The following is an 18,976-nucleotide window of genomic DNA, read 5'->3' as shown; positions in this document are numbered from 1 at the left end:
CAGTAACACCCTCTATCCTCAGGTGGAAGAATATGCTGTACAGTAACACCCTCTATCCTCAGGTGGGATAATATACTGTACAGTAACACCCTCTATCCTCAGGTGGAAGAATATGCTGTACAGTAACACCCTCTATCCTCAGACAGAAGAATATGCTGTACAGTATCACCCTCTATCCTCAGACAGAAGAATATGCTGTACAGTAACACCCTCTATCCTCAGGGGAAGAATATGCTGTACAGTAACACCCTCTATCCTCAGGTGGAAGAATATGCTGTACAGTAACACCCTCTATCCTCAGGCAGAAGAATATACTGTACAGTAACACCCTCTATCCTCAGACAGAAGAATATGCTGTACAGTAACACCCTCTATCCTCAGACAGAAGAATATGCTGTACAGTAACACCCTCTATCCTCAGACAGAAGAATATGCTGTACAGTAACACCCTCTATCCTCAGACAGAAGAATATGCTGTACAGTAACACCCTCTATCCTCAGGTGGGAGTATATACTGTACAGTAACACCCTCTATCCCCAGGCGGAAGAATATGCTGTACAGCACCAAGCACAGGAGGAAGACTCACCTTCAGGTTATCAGGCAGCTCTGTGCGGCCGGCGTATCCCGGGTTCATGGTAATAAAGACTGCGCACGTAGACACCAGTGGGATCTCCATTCCTTCAAACATGAACCGATCCACCTGGGGAGAGACAAGACAGACAGGCGTATTGATAATCGAGGAGCACATCAGAGACCAATACATAGAAAGGAAAAATGGGAGGAAAGGAGGGAAGGGAAGAAGAAAGGAAAAAAGGGAGGAAGGAAGAAAAGAAGGAAGGAAGGAAGGAAAAAAAAGAAAGGAAGGAAGGTTGGTTTGTGATGATTGAACTGAAATAAGAGAGAAAAAGACAGAATAGAAGAAAAAGGGTCTGCATCCTGGAAGAAGAAAGCGGATAAGAACAGTAAGAAATAAGGAAGGAGAGAAGCTACAGTAATGGCTGCTGATGACGGATTCCAGACACATTAGTGAATTTGGATCAGGGCGCGCTCACTCTCTGCTGTTGAGCCTTCTGGATGGTGGTGATCTGCTGGGCTACCACGGAAAGCACCTCAATATCGATACGATTGAACTCATCAAAGCAAGCCCAGGCCCCGGAGCTGTTGGCGCACACAGAGAATCACAGTCAGCAGATAGAAGCCACATCCCGCAAGTGGACAGAGTCACCATTAATGATCACACACCTGGCCAAGCCTTTGAAGAACTTGCCCATGGCCATAAAGTCCAGTTGGTCAGAGCAGTTGAACACGACGGTTTGGATTGCCAGTGCTTTCCCCAGATCCTTTGTGGTCTCCGTCTTCCCCGTTCCGGCTGGGCCAGCAGGAGCTCCCCCAAACTTTAGGTGGAGGGCTCCCGTTAGTGTCAGGTAGCATCTACAATCAGAGCAAGGAGAATACTTAATCATTCCACACCCTAATAATAACAATGGTCATTATAGAGCACCAGACGTACCGGTCAGTGAGTGGGGTTATGACCAAGCGTCCGGTATTCCCCAGGTACTCGTAGCCGTACAGGAACTCGGCATTGACGGCTCTGACATAGAGGTCATCCCGGCTCCAGTAATACCTGGCAATGAGTAAAATGGTAATGGCCCATGGTAAAACCGTATAACGAGATCCGCAAAGTGCATGACTTTATTACAGGTGCGCCGCCGTCTTCGTTAGCGCATTTATAGCACAATAACCTGCTATGGAGTAATTAGCTCCTTTCAAGAAAAATAAACCCTCTTATTAAAGTACTAATCCTAGTAATAACCCCCAAAAAATAGTATTGCTTTCATACCGGAGCTGGGAGATCCACTCAAAATCATTGACGCTCCTCACGCTTTCCTCAATCAGACGAGCGGCGACATCTTTTGCGTGGACCTCGATCACGATGAGAGCGGACAGGATGGAGCGCTGCATGCGGGATAACTTACCCCGCACCAAGGCCACGAGGTCGCTCAGCTGCCGAGACAAGAGACTCGTTTATAGAGGGCATTGGACCGCAAAGCATTGTAACGAGAGATTCATGGTCGGGCGGCTGAAAGACACGGGAGTTTGAAGCAGAATCCTGACCTGAGCTTCTAGTTGTGGGAAGAGCGCGGTGGATAAATTTCCAGCCTCCAACGCCTCGGACACTTCCTTTGTCCAGAATGTCTGGCATCCGGCTATGACGACTTGTCCTGGCCAGTTGGTCACCCACTCTGTACGAGGAGCCTGGAAACGAGAAGCCAATTGTAAGCGGAGGGTGATGTGGACATAGCAGGGTGGCGGGGATGATAGAAGCTAGTAGTCTTACGTTGGGGTAAGCCTTAATAGATTGCTCGATGTAATCCCGCACACTGGCCTTCATAACCTTCTCCACCACCAGAAGCCAGTCCTCCACGTTGCCCGTTGGGTAGATGGGTGTGGACAGCTGCACTTCCTCCCCCTCCGCCGAGTACATGTGAGTGATCTGGAGATCTGGCTGGAACAGCAGCTGGACAGAAGCAGGCATATGTCATAGGTACGTCACTTTCATATTGCTAGAATCACAAATATATTGGGACACTAAAGAAAATCTGACATCTACAGTCATCCGAAATAACTCTACGGGGCTGGAAGAGAAGCCAAACCATAAGACATGGCCATTTCCACTGCAATATAAATGATGGGGGACTTCCTAAATGTTCCACAGTGGCAGACATACAGTATAGTGATAAGTATATGGTCAGACGGTGAGCAATGTGCATTGTACATGGGCATTAGCGAGGAGGCAGCAATACTGCAGTCTGAACCGCTGTCCAGCCAAGTGTCACATGCCTCAGTGATGTCATTAGATCCTAGTGAGTTTACTGGCCTACATCCAGGTCTATGTGAATAGTGCAGCCAGTGGGATCCTCAATCTCACCCGCGCAACATTCTCAAAGCACTTGCGTAGATGCGGCTGTACGGCGGTGGGGTCCTTGGTCTGGGAAAGAATCTCCAGGAGTTCATCGTCCGACAGAAAATAGAACCTGAAAAGACAGACATTGTGCATCACTGTGATCCTGACAGGTCTTTAGACGCTGCGCTGTAAGGTGTATAGACGCTGCGCTGTAAGGTCTATAGACGCTGTGCTTTAAGATCTATAGACGCTGCGCTGTACAGTCTATAGAGGCTGCGCTGTACAGTATATAGTGGTTGCGCTGTAAGGTGTATAGAAGCTGTGCTTTAAGGTGTATAGACGCTGTGCTGTAAGGTTTATTGAAGCTGCGTTGTAAGGTCTATAGATGCTGCACTGTAAAGTCTATAGACGCTGCACTGTAAGGTGTATAGACGCTGCGCTGTAAGGTGTATAGAGGCTGTGCTGTAAGGTTTATAGATGCTGCACTGTAAGGTGTATAGACGCTGCGCTGTAAGGTGTATAGACGCTGCGCTGTAAGGTGTATAGACGCTGCGCTGTAAGGTGTATAGAGGCTGTGCTGTAAGGTTTATAGATGCTGCACTGTAAGGTCTATAGATGCTGCACTGTAAGGTGTATAGACGCTGCGCTGTAAGGTGTATAGACGCTGCACTGTACAGTCTACAGAGACTGCGATGTAAGGTTTATAGATGCTGCGCTGTACAGTCTCTAGAGGCTGTGCTGTATGGTCTATTGAAGCTGTGTTGTAAGGTCTATAGATGCTGCACCGTAAGGTCTATAGACGCTGTGCTGTACAGTCTATAGAGGCTGCACTGTAAGGTGTATAGACGCTGCACTGTGAGGTCTATAGATGCTGCGCTGTGCGGTCTATAGAGGCTGTGCTGTAAGGTGTATAGATGCTGCACTGTACAGTCTATAGAGGCTGTTCTGTAAGGTGTGTAGACTTTGCAATCTAAGATCTATAGATGCTGCACTGTACGGTCTAGTGAGGCTGTGCTGTAAGGTGTATAGACGCGGCACTGTAAGGTCTATAGACGCTGTGCTGTAAAGTGTATAGACGCTGCGCTGTACATCATATAGACTCAAGGCTTTGCTGTAAAGTGTATAGATGCTGCACTCTAAGGTCTATAGACGCTGCGCTATAAGGTGTATAGATGCTGCACTGTAAGGTCTATAGAGGCTGTGTTGTAAAGTGTATAGATGCTGCGCTGTAAGGTCTATAGAGGCTGAGCTGTAAGGTGTATAGACACTGCACTCTTAGGTCTATAGAGGCTGTGCTGTAAAGTGTATAGATGCTGCGCTGTACATCCTATAGACTCGAGGTTGCGCTGTAAGGTGTATAGATGCTGTGGTGTAATGGCTGTACACTCTGCGCTCTAAGGTCTATAGATGCTGCACTTGTATGGACTAGTGAGGCTGTGCTGTAAAGTGTATCGATGCTGCACTGTAAGGTCTATAGAGGCTGCACTGTAAAGTGTATAGATGCTGTACTGTAAGGTCTATAGAGGCTGCGCTATAAAGTGTATAGACACTGCGCTGTACGTCCTATAGAGGCTGCGCTGTAAGGTCTGTAGATGCTGCGCTGTACAGTCTATAGACGCTGCGCTGTAAGGTCTATAGACGCTGGTCTGTAAGGGCTATAGACGGTGCACTGTAAGGTGTATAGATGCTGCGCTGTAAGGTATATAGACTATGCTGTAAGGTCTATAGAGGCTGCACTGTGAAGTGTATAGAAGGTGCACTGTAAGGTGTATAGATGCTGCGTTGTAAGTTATATAGGTCTGTAAGGGCTATAGAAGGTGCACTGTAAGGTGTATAGATGCTGCGGTGTAAGGTCTATAGAGGCTGCACTGTAAAGTGTATAGACGGTGCACTGTAAGGTGTATAGATGCTGTGCTGTAAGGTGTATAGCTGCTGCGCTGTAAGGTGTATAGGCTCTGCTGTAAGGTCTATAGAGGGTGCACTGTAAGGTGTATAGATGCTGCACTGTAAGGTGTATAGGCTATGCTGTAAGGTCTATAGAGGCTGCACTGTGAAGTGTATAGATGGTGCACTGTAAGGTGTATAGATGCTGCGCTGTAAGGTGTATATACGCTGCACTGTATGTATATGGAGCTATATGGAGCTGCTCACCTGGGGAAAGCTCCCCTTTTGGTCTCCAGATATTCACTGAGTCCTTTCTGCACCAATTCCAGCAACTTATTACATTCCCGGAGACTCTCCAGGAGGCGGGGATCGGGGCACAGGGAAATGACCTGCAAACCAGAAGCGTCCTCAGCCAATATACAGCCATATACAGCATTGCACAGCCATACACTGCAATGTACAGCCATACACTGCAATGTACAGCCATACACAGCAATGTACAGCCATATACAGCATTGCACAGCAATGTACAGCCATATGCAGCATTGCACAGCCATACACAGCAATGTACAGCTATATACAGCAATGTGCAGCCATACACAGCAATGTACAGCCATATACAGCTACACACACACAGCAATGTACAGCAATACACAGCAATGTACAGCAATACACAGCAATGTTAAACCATATACAGCCATACACAGCAATGTACAGCCATATACAGCAATGTACAGCCATACACAGCAATGTACAGCTAAATGCAGCAATATACAGCCATACACAGCAATGTACAGCAATGTACAGCCATATACAGCAATACACAGCAATGTACAGCCATACACAGCAATGTACTGCCATATGCAGCAATATACAGCATTGCACAGCCATACACAGCAATATACAGCAATGTACAGCCATATACAGCCACACACACAGCAATGTACATCCATATACAGCAATACACAGCCATACACAGCAATGTAAAACCATATACAGCCATACACAGCAATGTACAGCCATACACAGCAATGTACAGCCATACACAGCAATGTACAGCCATGAACGGCAGTACGGATGGTGTAATGGTAAGCATTACTGTCTCATGGCGGTGAGGTCATGGGTTCGATTCTCCCCGTACTTGCGTGGGTTTCCACTGGGTACTCCGGTTTCCTCCCACAATCCAAAATACTGGTAGGTTATTTGGCTTCCAACAAAATTAACCCTAGAATGTCTTTGTCTGTGTGTGCGTGTACATGTGGTAGGGAATATAGATTGTAAGCTCGAGATGTCAAATATTCTGTAAAGCACTGTGGATTATGTGTGCGCTATATACGAAACTGTTAATAAATAAATAAATAAATAATATACAGTCATGTGTTGATCATTGTATACTACATGGCCTGGACACCTCCCAGGTTGGCTGGAGGAGAGCTGCAGGTACTGTACCTCAGTGATATGTATTATACTGTAATGATAAGAGTTCTCCTGTGCAGACTGATACCACAGGGGGGACGTAGCCCTTTATCAGATTTGGGGAATGTTACATAAGACACCAAGCATAGGAACACAACCACATAGGAGGTGCAGTCAGCATGGTGGCGTAGTGGTTAGCGGTGCTGCCTCACAGCCCATCACCAAGACATTACGGTAGGGATTTTGTATGTGCTTCATCCGAGGGCTCCGCTTCCCCCCCCCCACCCCCTAAACACCAACCCCAGGATGTGTGCGAAAGGTAACAGGGGCTGTGATATGATCAGTACAGGAATATGTGTGCGCTATATAAATAACTGGTAAATGGGGAATTAGCTCATACACATTGGGGGTTATTCTGGTTGATTCTCAAGGCTGCAAATTTGTGGCGGCCACCCATTTGCAGAGTGTGTTCGCACGCACTGGCTGCGAATGGATGGATTCAGCCTGTGGGGGACACTCATCATTCAATGGTCACTGACTATGGAATGATGTGGAAGGCACACGCACATCTAAGGTTGAAATATGCATAAAAAATACATTGCGCTCGCACGTGAATTCTTATACAAGCATACGGACCTGAATCAGGTCCATTATCCCTGCTGACAGTGACAGCACTTACACAGCGGAGCTCTCCCTCCCCCCACACTCAGTAATGGGGGTACAGGTGAGTACAGACAGTCATACATCCTCTGTATGGTGCACCCCTAGATGTACATACCGCCCTCACTATATGTGAGACCCCCCAGATCTGCATGCCCCCACCTGTTTATTCTCCTCTGTGTTCCGCATGATCTTCCTCCAGGTCCTCTCCATGGTCTGGTAACGTTTGCTCTCCACCGGCAGCTGTCTGTTAATATCCTCAGAGCTAAAAATTGGCTCCAGATAGAGCCAGGAGCGCTGGCAGGTCAGCCATTCATCCAGGACGTCCTGAGAGGCACAGAGGGAACGATACATGTATCCATACTCACAGTAAAGCACCGCGTACCAGAGTCACAGACTGTACAGCACCACGTACCAGAGTCACAGACTGTACAGCACCACGTACCAGAGTCACAGACTGTACAGCACCACGTACCAGTCACAGACTGTACAGCACCGCGTACCAGAGTCACAGACTGTACAGCACGACGTACCAGAGTCACAGACTGTACAGCACCACGTACCTGAGTCACAGACTGTACAGCACCGCGTACTTGAGTCACAGACTGTACAGCACCGCGTACCAGAGTCACAGACTGTACAGCACCGCGTACCAGAGTGACAGACTGTACAGCACCACGTACCAGAGACACAGACTGTACAGCACCGCGTACCAGAGTCACAGACTGTACAGCACCGCGTACCAAAGTCACAGACTGTACAGCACCGCGTACCAGAGTCACAGATTGTACAGCACCACGTACCAGAGTCACAGACTGTACAGCACCACGTACCAGAGTCACAGACTGTAAAGCACTGCATACCAGAGTCACAGACTGTACAGCACCGCGTACCAGAGTCACAGACTGTACAGCACCGTGTACCTGAGTCACAGACTGGACAGAACTGGTGAGGCCAGTATACTCATCCGCACTCACAGACTGTACAGCACTGCGTACCTGGGTCAGGCAAGGCCAATGTACGTATCCGCAAACACAGACTGTACAGTACTGCATACCTGGGTCAGGCGAGGCCAGTATACTTATCCACAACCTCAGACTGTACAGCACTGCATACTTGCGTCAGATGAGGCTAGTGTACTTATCCATAACCTCAGACTGTAAAGCACTGTGTACCTGGGTCAGGTGAGGCTAGTATACTTATCCGCAAGCCTCAGACTGTACAGCACTGCATACCTGGATCAGATAAGGCCAGTATACAGACTGTACAGCACTGCATACCTGGATCAGATAAGGCCAGTATACAGACAGTACAGCACTGCGTACCTGGATCAGATAAGGCCAGTATACAGACTGTACAGCACTGCGTACCTGGATCAGATGAGGAAAATGAACTTATCCGCAATCACAGACTGTACAGCACTGCATACCTGCGTCAGATGAGGCCAGTGAACTTATCCGCAATCACAGACTGTACAGCACTGCATACCTGGATCAGACAAGGCCAGTATACAGAATGTACAGCACTGCATACCTGCGTCAGATGAGGCCAGTGAACTTATCCGCAATCACAGACTGTACAGCACTGCGTACCTGGATCAGACAAGGCCAGTATACAGAATGTACAGCACTGCATACCTGCGTCAGATGAGGCCAGTGAACTTATCCGCAATCACAGACTGTACAGCACTGCGTACCTGCGTCAGGCGCAGTTTGGTCTCCCAGGTGCTGATGCGATCCTCAAAGGGCTTCTTATAGGGGGAGAAGGACATGCTCTGCGTCATTACGATGTGGTCATCCAGCAGCTGCGAGGCCTCCTCAGGACTCTTCAGGATAAAGGTGCCGGTCTCTTTATAAGGCAGTATATTGAACAGTACCGTGGACCACTCACCCTCCATTTTGTCCAGGGCCTGTGTAATGAACAATTAGTGTTAAACCCATATTAAGCCTGTCACCTAAACAGAATGGGGCGACATGTTCACGTTAATACTAGAACAGCCTATCAACTCCAGCGACATCACCATGGCACTCCAAGGCGGCCATCTTCCCTGCCTTGACGTATTTCTGTGATGTCACTGCTTCCTGGTGCATTGATTGGCTGCATTCTCATGATACTAATTTGAGACCACAATATGGCTGCTTCTGTGGTGTGAAGGTTATTGAGGCAGCATTGATGGACACAATGATCACCTGTTCGATGGAGAATTCCTTTCCCGCAATCTCAGCCACCTTGGCTATACTCTCTATGTGGTCCTGTAGCCTCATCTCCAGGCAGCGGGTGAAGGTCAGGTTGGCTTTGGGCTTGACGTTGATCTTTATTTCTTCGGATAGAATCTCCCAGTGACGGTTTCTCATACCAGGGTTGCGCAAGCCTTGTATCAATGGTATATAAGGCTTAAATTCTTCAATCCGCCCCTTAATGTCTTGGGCTACATTTTGGCAAGCTGTGGAAGAACACAATACAATAGCTTCATCCTTCCCTATTCAACAGCCTTAAGGGGAGGACATTTCACTCTGCACTTTCTACTTCCTTCATGTCTTAGCAGGAACAGGAAGTCAACATTTTTGTGGTCAATTTTGTATATAAGCTGGATGGACAAAGTTTCCCCATTAACGGCAGAAAATTATTTCTAGCAAATGCATACTCCCATATCGTATACTGCCACCTGTTATAGTGTAGTGACTTACTCAGGTGCCATTTTATAAATGGAACCAATGTTCATATACAATTTATTACTATAGACATCACTGTACACCTTTACCTTGTGAACAGAGAGCTTCTGCTGGCAAAACATGCGCTTAAAGTATGGTCTTATGTAATGTCATGTGATCTGTACGATCGAGTCACATGACATAACGGTGCCACTAATTCACCTGGAATGTCCCGGAAGTGCTTCACGCTCTTGTGCATGGTTTTATAAGACTCGCTGACGTTCTTCTCCAGCTGCTCAGCGTCGATGGTGGTGAGCGGGTCATTCATCCAGCTCTCGTACCAGCGCATCCAGTCAGAGACGGTGGTCCACAGGTCTCGGAAGGGCTGGAAATCTTTCACCAGTCTCAGCAGCTTATCGTACTGCCCGAGAGAAAGTGAAGCCGGTTTTTAGACCTTTATGTGGGAAGAACGTAACCATCGGTCTTGTAGGACGCAAGATGTGACGTCACCACCGAGGGGTACTTACATTTGTGACTGGCTGGCCAAAGAGCCTCTCCCTGTTGTTATAGAGCTGAGCCATCTGCAGGGACTCATTCAGCTGCTTGTGGACCCTGCGGACCTCGTTAGCGATCTCGTGGGCCCGATTTATGTCCACGTGAGTGGAGAAACCAGCGACGACCATCTAGGAGGCAGAGTAACAGGAGACCGGGAGAGCACAGATTACATACATGCTACACAGATTATAGACCAGGAGCCGGGCAGTACCCACCTGCAGGGAGTCCAAACGCTCCAAGAAATTGTTCTGATCCATGACCTGGATTTTACGAAACCTCTCCTCATCCTCCAAGTGCTGTTCCTGGATGGTTTCCATGGTGGTCAGTACTTTGTGTGGCCAAGCGATGATGGACCACCTAGAGATGACGAGACATGGGACAATCAGTGGTGATTCTTCTCCTCTACTATGACGTATACATAGGAAGGAGCCGCGCACTCACTTTGTATTGAAGTCGTCCTGGGTGAGGTTATAGAGGAAATCATCCATGACCTCGTAATCACCGGCGACTTTGGCTATTTGCTCCTGCAGAGCGAAGACATGACGGCAGAGTTACTTTCTACATACAATGACTTTCAGCAGGAGATAATAAGGTGGAGATAACGGGGCTGGTACAGAGGTGGCTGCAAATCGAGTATTTTTGGGCAGTAACGGGGTAGTGGCAGACGGGTGACGACTGATTTGGGGGCATAAGGCTGTAACTGAGATCTCATATGCAACAGCAATGCATCCGGTGTCTTATTTAATGCGGCCATGCTGCAGATCATAGGGCTATTCACAACTTCCAGAACCGACTGATCTGTGACGGATGTGGCATCTTTGCACGCAGCTGCTGGGACTTGCAAAGCCCCACCGGGGGATAGCAACATTTGCATATTATTGTACAGCTGCTGCTTACACATTCCCAGTGTGCAAACTATGTTAACAACTGTGACAGTGTTGCAATAGTCATTGTGATAGGCCGGGGGACCAGACAGTGGCGCACTTATCTGCCCATGACTTGGCCCAGTATAGAATGTCATTATCATTGGATTCCCTTTGCGGGGTCTTACCTCCAGAGATTTAACCTGCTCTGGAACCCCCTTCATCCACTCCCGGAGCTCCGTCAGCTCCTCCACACTGTTCGGCTTCTCATACAGTTTGCGACTGATGACTCGGAACTGCTCTGAGATCTGTAAAAGCGAAGCAACGGGGCGGTGTTACCGGATGACAGCATGCGCTGCCGCACTACCCCCACAGACCGCCCTCGCTCAGTCACCTGCTCCACCTCGCCTTGCACGCTCTTGGCGAATAGCTCCAGCAGCGCCTGGGAGAGAGCTTTGCGTTTACGAGACAGGTTCTGCTTCACTCCCTCAATGCTGATGTGGAAGGGGCCGACTATGACGGAGTTGGGGAGGGAATGGTCAAGTCGCTCCTTTTCCAGAAGATGTTCCTCTGCCTCGCGTCGGACTTCTGCTGCCGACAGGTTCTTGGCTCTGATCATTCTGTGGGGAAATCGAGGATGCCATCAGGGGTAACATATATGGAGTGTGATCTCACATAATGAGGCTGTGCTCTTTTATAGAGGACTATGGCGTGATTCTGAGTCAGAAAGAAAGGGGGTTATTCAGCTGGTACTCAACGCAGTCCATGCAGACAGACTTAACTGAATAGCCTTTCCCAGCACCGCAGGGTTTTTTGTTGCCAACTAGCCGTGGGGTAAAACTCCAAAGTGTCTGTGATGCCGCAGAAGCAGCCGGATTTACTACCTTATGCTAATGCACGGCCATAAGCATCATTTGCATTGGCAAGTGCACCAGCCCCTCACATGGTGCCAGAGACCCAGCATACACAGTCTTCCCTTCACCGTATGCAGGACTCCAGCTAAACTCCCACCACACATGACCTACCCACCACATGTCCACCACATGCTCAGGACACACCCACCCCATTCCTATGACCTACCGACCACATGCTCAGGACACACCCACCACATTCCTATGACCTACCGACCACATGTTCACCACATGCTCAGGACACACCCACCACATTCCTATGACCTACCTACCACATGCTCAGGACACACCCACCACATTCCTATGACCTACCCATCACATGCTCAGGACACACCCACCACATTCCTATGACCTACCGACCACATGCTCAGGACACACCCACTACATTCCTATGACCTACCCACCACATGTCCACCACATGCTCAGGACACACCCACCACATTCCTATGACCTACCGACCACATGCTCAGAACACACCCACTACATTCCTATGACCTACCGACCACATGTTCACCACATGCTCAGGACACACCCACCACATTCCTATGACCTACCGACCACATGCTCAGGACACACCCACTACATTCCTATGACCTACCCACCACATGTCCACCACATGCTCAGGACACACCCACCACATTCCTATGACCTACCGACCACATGCTCAGGACACACCCACTACATTCCTATGACCTACCCACCACATGTCCACCACATGCTCAGGACACACCCACCACATTCCTATGACCTACCGACCACATGCTCAGGACACACCCACTACATTCCTATGACCTACCCACTACATGTCCACCACATGCTCAGGACACACCCACCACATTCCTATGACTTACCGACCACATGCTCAGGACACACCCACCACATTCCTATGACCTACCGACCACATGCTCAGGACACACCCACCACATTCCTATGACCTACCGACCACATGCTCAGGACACACCCACCACATTCCTATGACCTACCGACCACATGTTCACCACATGCTCAGGACACACCCACCACATTCCTATGACCTACCCACCACATGCCGAGGACACACCCACCAAATTACTATGACCTATCCACCACATGTTAAGGACACACCCACCACATTACTATGACCTACCCACCACATGTCCACCACATGCTCAGGACACACCCACCACATTCCTATGACCTATCGACCACATGCCGAGGACACACCCACCAAATTACTATGACCTACCCACCACATGTTCAGGACGGACCCACCACATTCCTATGACCTACCCACCACATGCCAAGGACACACCAACCAAATTACTATGACCTACCCACCACATGTTCAGGACACACCCACCACATTCCTATGACCTACCCACCACATGCCGAGGACACACCCACCACATTACTATGACCTACCCACCACATGTCCACCACATGCTCAGGACACACCCACCACATTCCTATGACCTACCGACCACATGTCCACCACATGCTCAGGACACACCCACCACATTCCTATGACCTATCGACCACATAACAATGACACACCCACCAGATGCCCATGACACACCCACCACATGCATATGACACGCCCGCCACAAGAGCTCAGTGTAGATGCTGCACTTTGTAATGACAGGAGACTTAAGCAGCGACAGAAAGCTGCGCATTCTCTCTGCCAGTATTACTGCTGAGATAAACCATGATGGCACCTATAGGACACTCACTTCATGTAGGTTTCCACGTCTGTGTTATTTAGCTCCAAGTATTTCTCGTACTGTCTGACGTACGCCCTCAGAGGTATCAGGGCTTTACAAATGGCGGTGCGGATGTTATTCCTCAGCTCCTCCACCGGCGGCTCGTGCAGCCCCACGGACTCCAGCAGCTGGGTGCCGCTGATGAACAGATTTTCCAGCACAAACTAGAACAAAGATGAGGAACCCGAAAGAATTAATCATCCCCAGCTTCTCAGGAAATGTCAGTGATTTTCAGCCTTGTTTTAGAACATCAGGAAGAGCCGTTTACTGGTATTGCACTGGATATAGATGTACCCATTGGTGAGAGCAGAGCACCACTATATCATACCCCGAATCATCCCTCCCTGAGGATAGAACCACTGGGCTGTGAAGCACATGCCCTCACTTCCATTGTGCACAGAAAAATACATTGGTTCTGCACCAGAGCTGGTGTAAAATCCCCAGATCGTTATACAGTATGTTTCATTGGCACATTCTTACACAAGTCACCTTTGTGTGTGCAAATCAGGGCCGCCGATAGGGGGGTGTTCTGGGTACAGCTGTCTCGGGCCCCGGCCTCTGGAAGGGCCCGGGCAGCTCATTTTGCCCACTGCAACACCCCCTCCCTTCCACGAATGCCTTCAGACGACGGCAGCCAATTAAAATGCTGCACCGGCTTTTGCGCCAATCAGAGCTGATGTACCGTTAGCCAATCAGAGAGGCTGCCGATGCACGAGCTCTGATTGGCTCACCAGTTGGTGCTGCATTTTAGTTGGCCGCAGGCGTCCTGCATTAAATAAGCCTGTGCTTCAGGATCAGCAGTAGGGGATAAGGGAGCAGGAGTCGAGTGGAAAGGGAAGGGAGGGGGTGTTGGGGCCCGAACTGGAAATCAGTCCCGGGCCCCGAAATTCCTAGTGGCAGCCCTGGTGCAAACCTTTTATATCACATTGCCTGGCGAAAGCCAGAAATGCGCTTCTCTGCCGAAAAAACACAGGGAGACAAAAGATCACAGTCATAGGGGTCATGTCAGGCCGCTGAAGGTCACTTCTGGAAGGCAGCGTGGATATTTATGTCCTAGCTGCAGTTATGATGGTTCCCTGTGTTTGCACGCTGCTGGGAAACCCTGGGGGTCAGTACCAGACCTGGCCGGCTGACTCACCTTTTCGAGTTGGGGTACAGTGTGAGTTGCCAGGATTCCCTTATCAAACAAGCTCATGAGCGTACTTTCAAAATTCTCCATAGGCGTGCTGAAGTGGGCCCCGGAAATGTCCAGCACCAAGTCCAGCAGGAATATTGGGTTCTTGCGGGGCCTGTAAAATAAAAGGAATATGACAGTCACGTGGGGAAGTGCAGTACAGTGCCATGTAGAGTGATGTACATTATCTTGCCATTGTCTATACGGCATGTATTCCAAGATCATCCCTTTACAATTCATATAACATGAGCACGTCTAATGGGAAGATAATGACAGCTCTAGCCTCTATAGCCTTACAATACTACGGATGATGTCTCACTTATAGGGGCTGTTGATGAGGTCACCTCCCCAATCCATATCCTCGGGACACGACAAGACGCTGTAACAGGCATCCAGTATGAACTGGGTGAAGCTGACCAGAGAGTCCTGCACCAGGAACCGCAGAGAGTCCTGCAGGTTAAACTTCACGAGCTCCATCAGCTGCCGCAGTTTGGACATACGGTAGACCTCCCAGTTACGCTCGCTGAGGTCATACCAGCCCTTTCCCACATCTCGCAGACTGCTGCGCACGGCATTCTTTAACGTGCTCACCCAGCTGTCCTTCAGAAACAGCTGGACCTAGAAGGGAAAAGAGAGGGGAGGTCAGGAAGAAGCAGGTGGATCTAGAAGGGAAGATACAGAGGTGAGATGAGGAGAGGGGAGGTCAGGAAGAAGCAGATGGACCTAGAAGGGAAGATACAGAAGTGAGGAGAGGGGAGGTCAGGAAGAAGCAGATGGATCTAGAAGGAAAAATACAGAGGTGTGGAGAGGGGAGGTCAGAAAGAAGCAGATGGACCTAGAAGGGAAAATACAGAGGTGAGATGAGGAGAGGGGAGGGGAGGTCAGGAAGAAGCAGATGGACCTAGAAGGGAAGATACAGAAGTGAGGAGAGGGGAGGTCAGGAAGAAGCAGATGGACCTAGAAGGGAAGATACAGAAGTGAGGAGAGGGTAGGTCAGGAAGAAGCAGATGGATCTAGAAGGGAAGATACAGAGGTGAGGTGAGGAGAGGGGAGGTCAGGAAGAAGCAGATGGATCTAGAAGGGAAGATACAGAAGTGAGGAGAGGGGAGGTCAGGAAGAAGCAGATGGACCTAGAAGGGAAGATACAGAAGTGAGGAGAGGGTAGGTCAGGAAGAAGCAGATGGATCTAGAAGGGAAGATACAGAGGTGAGGAGAGGGGAGGTCAGGAAGAAGCAGATGGACCTAGAAGGGAAGATACAGAAGTGAGGAGAGGGGAAGTCAGGAAGAAGCAGATGGATCTAGAAGGGAAGATACAGAGGTGAGGTGAGGAGAGGGGAGGTCAGGAAGAAGCAGATGGATCTAGGAGAAAAGGTACAGAGGTGAGGAGAGGGGACGTCAGGAAGCAGCAGATGGATCTAGGAGGGGAAATACAGAGGTGAGGAGAGGGGATGTCAGGAAGAAGCAGATGGATCTGGGAGAGAAGATACAGAGGTGAGGAGAGGTGATGTCAGGAAGAAGCAGATGGACCTAGAAGGGAAGATACAGAGGTGAGCAGAGGGGATGTCAGGAAGAAGCAGATGGATCTGGGAGAGAAGATACAGAGGTGAGGAGAGGGGAGGTCAGGAACAAGCAGATGGATCTAGAAGGGAGGATACAGAGGTGAGGAGAGGGGATGTCAGGAAGAAGCAGATGGATCTGGGAGAAAAGATACAGAGGTGAGGGGAGGGGAGGTCAGAAAGAAGCAGATGGACCTAGAAGGGAAGATACAGAGGTGAGCAGAGGGGATGTCAGGAAGAAGCAGATGGATCTGGGAGAGAAGATACAGAGGTGAGGAGAGGGGATGTCAGGAAGAAGCAGATGGACCTAGAAGGAAAGTTACAGAGGTGAGGAGAGGGGAGGTCAGGAAGAAGCAGATGGATCAATCGTGGCGGCGATGGGGAGAGGAGGCAGTGCTGTGCTCCCCCGGCGGTGAGCACCGTACACCCCCGGCGGTGAGCGTCGAGCACCGGAGCACAGCAGCAGGAGCAGCAGGACGGCCGGAGCTGCAGCGCGGCGGTTCCCTTCGCCCCTCCCGCAGCACCATCAGCCTGCGGGCGGCCCCCCTTAATCCCCGGCGGTGAACGGTGAGCATGAAGGACGGAGTCCAGCATCGCGGCGGTTCCCTCCGCCCCATCAGCCTGCGGGCGGCCCCCCCTTAACCCCCGGCGGTGATCAGGAGCAGGATGGCCGGAGCACCATCAGCCTGCGGGCGGCCACCCCTTAACCCCCGGCAGTGAACAGGAGTCAGACAGAGCAGGACGGCCGGAGCCCAGCAGAGCGACGGTTCCCCCCACGCAGCACCATTAATCTGGGGGCGCCCCCCACAGAGACAGCGGTGGTCTGGCCTAGCGGAGGCCCCACACAGACACCGGAAATTGCGGCATCCAGGCTCCCGGCGACCAGCGGAGGGAGAGGTGAGGGGAAGCTGCATGAGGGCCCCAGTGGTAGCCCCCACTGCTCAGTGCTGGCAGGATCATGTGCTCTCATCCCCAGGAGAGAGACCCAGGGCCCAACTCCATCTCCCAGGCCTCACTGACCCTGCCCAGGCCCCACTGACTCTCTCCCCCCTCCAACTCCAGCCCCAGTCCTGACTGACTCTGCCCAGGCTTCGGTGACTCTCTCTCTCTTCCCCCAACCCCCCATCGCCGCCACCACCATCCATGCCGCCCACGGCTCTCCCTACAGGAAGATCCAAGATGGCGCCGCAAATGGCTGCCAAGGAACTGTGCATCTCAGCTATGTAACCCTTGTGTTACCTGCCTGGCTGGTGCAGCGACCAGTGGCGCCGCGGATGGCTGCCTAGGCGCTGTGCTGCTCGGCGGGTAGGTTTTTCCATGTGTTCCCTGTGTGACAAACTGTTCTGTCCGTGCTTATATGGTCACCTACCGACTGCTGCATCGACCAGTGGCGCCGCTGATGGCTGCCTAGGCGATGTGCTGCTTGGCGGGTATGTGTTCCCTGTGTATAAATTGTACTGTCCCTGCTCATATTGTCACCTACCAACTGCTGCAATGACCAGTGGCGCCGCTGATGGCTGCCTAGGCGCTGCGCAGCTCGGCGGGCATGTGTTCCCCTACATGTAATGTGTAATGTCCTCAATGTAATGTATGCAATGTCCTCTCTCCCCCCCCCCCTCCCCCATCCCTGCTTGATGATGCACTGTAAATCCGAAAAAAATTCCTAGTGTGCGCAAGCACACATGGCCAATAAAGTTGATTCTATTCTATTCTATTCTATGGATCTGGGAGAAAAGATACAGAGGTGAGGGGAGGGGAGGTCAGAAAGAAGCAGATGGACCTAGAAGGGAAGATACAGAGGTGAGCAGAGGGGAGGTCAGAAAGAAGCAGATGGACCTAGAAGGGAAGATACAGAGGTGAGGAGAGGGGATGTGAGGAAGAAGCAGATGGACCTAGAAGGAAAGTTACAGAGGTGGGGAGAGGGGAGGTCAGGAAGAAGCAGATGGAGCTAGAAGGGAGGATACAGAGGTGAGGAGATGTCAGGAAGCAGCAGATGGATCTAGGAGGGAGGATGCAGAGGTGAGGAGAGGGGAGGTCAGGAAGAAGCAGATGGACCTAGAAGGGAAAATACAGAGGTGATGAGAGGGGAGGTCAGGAAGAAGCAGATGGACCTAGGAGGGAGGATACAGAGGTGAGGAGAGGGGACATCAGGAAGAAGTAGATGGACCTAGAAGGGAAAATAAAGAGGTGAGGAGAGGGGAGGTCAGGAAAAAGCAGATGGACCTAGGAGGGAGGATACAGAGGTGAGGAGAGGGGACGTCAGGAAGAAGCAGATGGACCTAGAAGGGAAAATAAAGAGGTGAGGAGAATGGACGTCAGGAAGAAGCAGATGGATCAAGAAGGGAAGATACAGAGGTGAGGAGATGTCAAGAAGAAGCAGATGGACCTAGAAGGGAGGATACAGAGGTGAGGAGATGTCAGGAAGCAGCAGATGGATCTAGAAGGGAGGATACAGAGGTGAGATGTCAGGAAGAAGCAGATGGACCTAGAAGGGAGGATACAGAGGTGAGGAGATGTCAGGAAGCAGCAGATGGATCTAGAAGGGAGGATACAGAGGTGAGGAGATGTCAGGAAGCAGCAGATGGATCTAGAATGGAGGATGCAGAGGTGAGGAGAGGGGAGGTCAGGAAGAAGCAGATGGACCTAGAAGGGAGGATACAG

General features: G+C 50.4%; 1 protein-coding gene across 3 annotated transcripts in view; it reads right to left on the bottom strand.

The window, feature by feature from the left end:
• DNAH1 (dynein axonemal heavy chain 1) overlaps window positions 1–18,976 on the bottom strand; it is a 90,854-nt gene that overhangs the window by 52,656 nt on the left and 19,222 nt on the right. For all 3 annotated transcript variants that reach the window (XM_083155799.1, XM_083155801.1, XM_083155800.1), the window contains exons 11-31: window positions 15,079–15,377; window positions 14,724–14,874; window positions 13,556–13,749; window positions 11,330–11,555; window positions 11,124–11,243; window positions 10,514–10,596; window positions 10,288–10,429; window positions 10,045–10,200; window positions 9,740–9,938; window positions 9,056–9,309; window positions 8,563–8,775; window positions 7,029–7,193; window positions 5,058–5,179; window positions 2,931–3,036; window positions 2,340–2,519; window positions 2,117–2,257; window positions 1,842–2,005; window positions 1,512–1,625; window positions 1,244–1,432; window positions 1,054–1,159; window positions 588–701 (exon numbers count right to left, since the gene is read on the bottom strand). In XM_083155799.1, coding sequence (XP_083011925.1) covers window positions 588–701; window positions 1,054–1,159; window positions 1,244–1,432; window positions 1,512–1,625; window positions 1,842–2,005; window positions 2,117–2,257; window positions 2,340–2,519; window positions 2,931–3,036; window positions 5,058–5,179; window positions 7,029–7,193; window positions 8,563–8,775; window positions 9,056–9,309; window positions 9,740–9,938; window positions 10,045–10,200; window positions 10,288–10,429; window positions 10,514–10,596; window positions 11,124–11,243; window positions 11,330–11,555; window positions 13,556–13,749; window positions 14,724–14,874; window positions 15,079–15,377 — 3,438 coding nt within the window. The remainder of the gene's footprint in view (window positions 1–587; window positions 702–1,053; window positions 1,160–1,243; window positions 1,433–1,511; window positions 1,626–1,841; window positions 2,006–2,116; window positions 2,258–2,339; window positions 2,520–2,930; window positions 3,037–5,057; window positions 5,180–7,028; window positions 7,194–8,562; window positions 8,776–9,055; window positions 9,310–9,739; window positions 9,939–10,044; window positions 10,201–10,287; window positions 10,430–10,513; window positions 10,597–11,123; window positions 11,244–11,329; window positions 11,556–13,555; window positions 13,750–14,723; window positions 14,875–15,078; window positions 15,378–18,976) is intronic.

Source organism: Crinia signifera, chromosome 8 (genome assembly GCF_055691185.1).
Source record: "Crinia signifera chromosome 8, ASM5569118v1, whole genome shotgun sequence".
NCBI classification, from domain to species: Eukaryota; Metazoa; Chordata; class Amphibia; order Anura; family Myobatrachidae; genus Crinia; species Crinia signifera.
The sequence above is the reverse complement of the archived record's forward strand: the minus strand, read 5'-3'. Positions and strand labels throughout refer to the sequence as shown.